At 45.5% G+C, this 3,966-nt stretch overlaps 1 protein-coding gene across 1 annotated transcript; it reads right to left on the bottom strand.

Moving 5' to 3' along the window:
- Window positions 1-1,452: 1,452 nt before the first annotated feature.
- TM35_000751050 (uncharacterized protein) lies at window positions 1,453-2,361 on the bottom strand (the record flags this gene model as incomplete). The annotated part of the gene is made up of 1 exon (XM_029031293.1): window positions 1,453-2,361. One exon carries the CDS (start codon window positions 2,359-2,361, stop codon window positions 1,453-1,455), a length of 909 nt encoding a protein of 302 aa, XP_028877404.1.
- Window positions 2,362-3,966: the final 1,605 nt, after the last annotated feature.

Genomic DNA, 3,966 nt, shown 5'->3' on the forward strand with positions numbered 1-3,966 from the left:
ACCCCCATGATAAAGGCAAATTCCGCTATGGTGATGATAAGGCGTTCCGCTACTGCCATGTGTGGTGTGAAAAGGAAATCCATGGGAAATGCAGAAAAGGAAAAATAAGCACAAAAACAACATTTTGCCTCATAAGTATTTTGGTTTGTTGGCACCCCACCGCCTGCCCCACCACAACAATGCGTGAAGTATGTTTGGCTCCCCTGAAGGGATGGAAGTGCGTAAGCTGTGCGCCGCGATTGGACAGCCCCCATTGCCAAAGGCGCGCCGTGATTCACTTCAGAGGTCCACGCCACCTGCCCCATGATGTTGGCAAAAAAAAAAGTTGAGGAGGGTACGGCGCCCCGGGTTCCAGCGCCCCACCACTGATCGCCGTGCTAACGAGGCCTGTGGCCGCTTAACTTCACAAATCGGACGGGATATGGTGCATTCGGCCAAGTATGGTCGTACCCGACACACCCGCAATAGAACGTATTATGCTCCCGGGGGTGCCCTTCCCAGCCCCACCTCCAGGGGTGAATTTTCAGTTTTGCGAGTGCCGTGCGTTTCCCGCCCCCGTGCTCTACTGGGCCTCGTTACGGTGGTATTGGGGCACATTTTCGCACGCAAGCCAACCCTTGTGGGTGTTGTTGGGTTGTTCCGGTGTTTTGGGTTGTGCCGGCCTGGTGGCGTCGCCGCCGCCGTCTGTCACAACTTTGGCCGGCTCACAACTTTGGCCGGCTGGTGGCGCCGGGGTGGGGCGGCAGTTTTCTGGTCGAAGCAGGCGGCCTCTACAATAGTTGCGCCCCTGATATTTTGGTGTTCTGTTGGTTTTTATTCTTATTTTGGTCGTTCGTAGCCTCTGTGTCGTTGTGCTGCTCCGCCTTGGTGGGGTTAGGCGGTGTCCCGGGCCGTCTCGGACTTGTCCGTGTGGCGGGGTTGGGCCCCCACCCCTGTATTTTTTTGGGGGTGCCAGGCGCGCCATCTGGTTTTTGCCGTTGTGATTCGTGTTTTTTACATGTGCTGGTGGTGGTTGCGTTTTTGTTTGCGGCACCGCGCGTTGCGCTCTGGCTGTGGGCCTCTGCCTCCCATGGGGTGGGCTGGCCCAGGTGGGGGGCGGGGGTCTCGGCCCACGTCTCGAGTAAAACGGGAAGAGAGGAAAAAAGAAAACGTCGGCTCTGCAGGATTTTTTTTTTTGTTTTGTTTCTTTTTTTTGTGCTATTTTTTCTTTCCTTTCTTTTGTTGGATTAAAAAAACAAATTGACCAAAAAAAGGAATAAGAAATTTGTGGGCAAGAGACGCGTTTGGTGCGTTTTCTTCCTTCTTTTTCACCCTGGGGATATTGGAGAGGGTTTTTTGTTTAAAAGTGTTGCGAACGGTTCTCGCATGAAAGAAATTGTTTTCCCATTTGTAGTGCCACAAAAAGGCACTTTCGTTTGTATTTAAAAATCTTTTCAACTTCTACATTTATTCTTAAGCTATGGTATTTTTTTTTGCTTCTGTTTCTGTGAGTCCATTCCTCCACATATCCCATATTTCATCTAAAAGATCTCTTGATACAGTGTGTTCCCACGTTTGGAAAAGTTGTTCGTAACGTGCTTCGTCTTTTTCTCTTTGAATCCATGGTTCTTCTTCAAGTTTGCCATTCTTCCATGGCACATACTGGAGAAGAAGATGAGGTAAAGTAACCATAATGGCGTTTAACATTGGAGGTCGGTCACGGAAGAGTTTCATCACAGCATCTACAATGTACCAATAATTTAGTAATTGTTCTTGTTGTTTCATTTTTACAGCTTTTAAAAAACATTCATCCAATACTTCCATAACTTTAATAACCCCAATTGGGTCCACACAAAGGGTATCACAAATAGTTTGAACTATTGTCATGGACCTTTGCGTGCACCTTCCGGAAAATTCTAAAGCGATAATACGTCGCAAGAGTTCTTGTACCGCTGCATGGCTATTTCCATTTTTCTCGGCAGTCATTTCTTGCGGTTTCGGATTTGCTGTTGTTATTTTTTCACCGTCTTCCTTCTTTTCATTTATCTCTCGTATAGGGTTTTGTTGTTGTGTTTGATGGGTGTTTGCTGGCGTTGGGGTCGTTTTAATTTCCGACTGGAAATCTTGATACGCCAATTCCCCGACTAAAACGGGACCACTTTTTTCAATTATTGCGGGTTGTGGGCCCCAGGAAAGAGGAGCACCAGGGTAAAAGGCACCAGGGGAACCAAGGAATCCACCCCAAGAGGCTCCCCCGGTCATCCCTGTGTCTCTCCTGGTGTTGCTTTCTCTTGCCGGGGTTGGATCTGGCCTTCCCCTTTTCCGGTCCCTGAAATGTCCCCTTCGGACCGACGCCCAGCTTTCCCCGAGCCCGGACGCCATCCCTTATCTAGAATTCTACGGGCGGATGCCCTCTACTTTCTTTTTTTTCTTTCTTTAGAAAGCAAATCGTGGGAATAATAAAAAAAAAAAAATAAGTTAAACAAAACGGAAAAAAAAAATGCGTCGTGCTGTTCAAACCTGGGTGGGTGGTCGGTGGTTGTGTCAATGGCGGTGGGGTGTCTTTTTTTTTTTCTTTTCTTTTTTAATACCCCGTTTGTTTTGGCAATGAGGGTTCCCACGGGCCACCGGCGCACAAAGAGTGAGAGAGGAAAGACGGAGAACGGCAGCGGAAAAAACAAAAAAAGAAAAAAAAACAAAAAAAGACGGCGTTCCACAAGTCTAGTGGGGAAACCGGCGGACTGCAAGCGGGGAAATCGGAAGAAAAAATGAGAAAAACAAAACAAACACAGAATAAAACCAACGGATGGTTTCAGAGATTCCTTTTGAAAAAAAAAACAACACAAATCACAAACAAATAAAGAAGGGAGTGCGCAGGACGTGACTGCTGGGATTGAAAGAAATCTTTATAAAATGAGAGGGACAAAAAATGGCAGAAACAGTCACCCAAAAGGTTTGTTTCCACTCCAACCGGAGGAGGGCCCACAATCGCAGGTCTTCCAGTTCGGAATGAAGGGGAAAAGAAGGAGTCGACCAAAGGCCGCGCTCCCGACAGGTGTCTTTTTTTTCTTGTGGATTGTTTTGACCCTTGGGTGTGGGGTGACTTTCTTCAAATGGGTTCACCGTATTTTTCTAATGCCTTAAAAAAAAGGAGAATTTATTGCACTTGACTGACCTGTTGTGCTTTTTTAATTCCCCCTTTTTTTTGCCTTCTATTTGCTTTGTTTCGGATTCATCCGACGGCTTTCTTTGATACCACTTTTTCTCTTGTGGTAGGAAACGAAAAAAAAAAAAACTCGGACGGGTGCGACATCTTCTCGCTAAACCCGAGGAAACTTCTATCTTTTCTTGCTTTACCTTTGCGGGTTCGGCAGAAATGCCTTGTCTCAGGACCCTAGAAAGAAGTAATAAAAGCAAAAAAAAACAATTAACCATCAAGGTTCCAGATGGAAAACGTCACCACCCCACCCACCAAAAAAAAGTGACACAGTGAGAAAGGTCAAGTGGGGTTCATACTTTTTTTATTTATTTATTTTTTCTTGAGATCCGGCGTTAACGATGGTGCGCCTTTGTCTCGGGTATCCTCTCCTCTGACATGAAGAGTCTGGGGTCTATTAATGTGCCTTCCTTGCCTTTTTGCTTCTATTTAAACCTCAATGGTGATGGGAAACAAAAAAAAAAAGAAATGTGTGAAATAGAAACATAATTCAGTCAAGAGGATTACAAAAAAAAAAACAAAAAAAAAAAAAACAAATAATCCTATTGTTTTAGAGATGCCTCTCTTTATCCAACCCACTCTGGCTTCAGTTCATGCACTCCTTTCTCGGTGACAAACATACATCGAAAGACTGAGAACCCAAAAGATGGCAGAGATGTAGTTAGTAGCCCTCGTTTTCATTTCTTTAAAGATAAATATTTCCCCGTTATTGAAGAAGATTATGCTCAAATAGTCTGTGCATGCGTATTTTTTTGTTGTCATTCTCCTCG

This window comes from Trypanosoma theileri (genome assembly GCF_002087225.1).
Source record: "Trypanosoma theileri isolate Edinburgh chromosome Unknown TM35_Tth_75_V1, whole genome shotgun sequence".
Taxonomy (NCBI): Eukaryota; Euglenozoa; class Kinetoplastea; order Trypanosomatida; family Trypanosomatidae; genus Trypanosoma; species Trypanosoma theileri.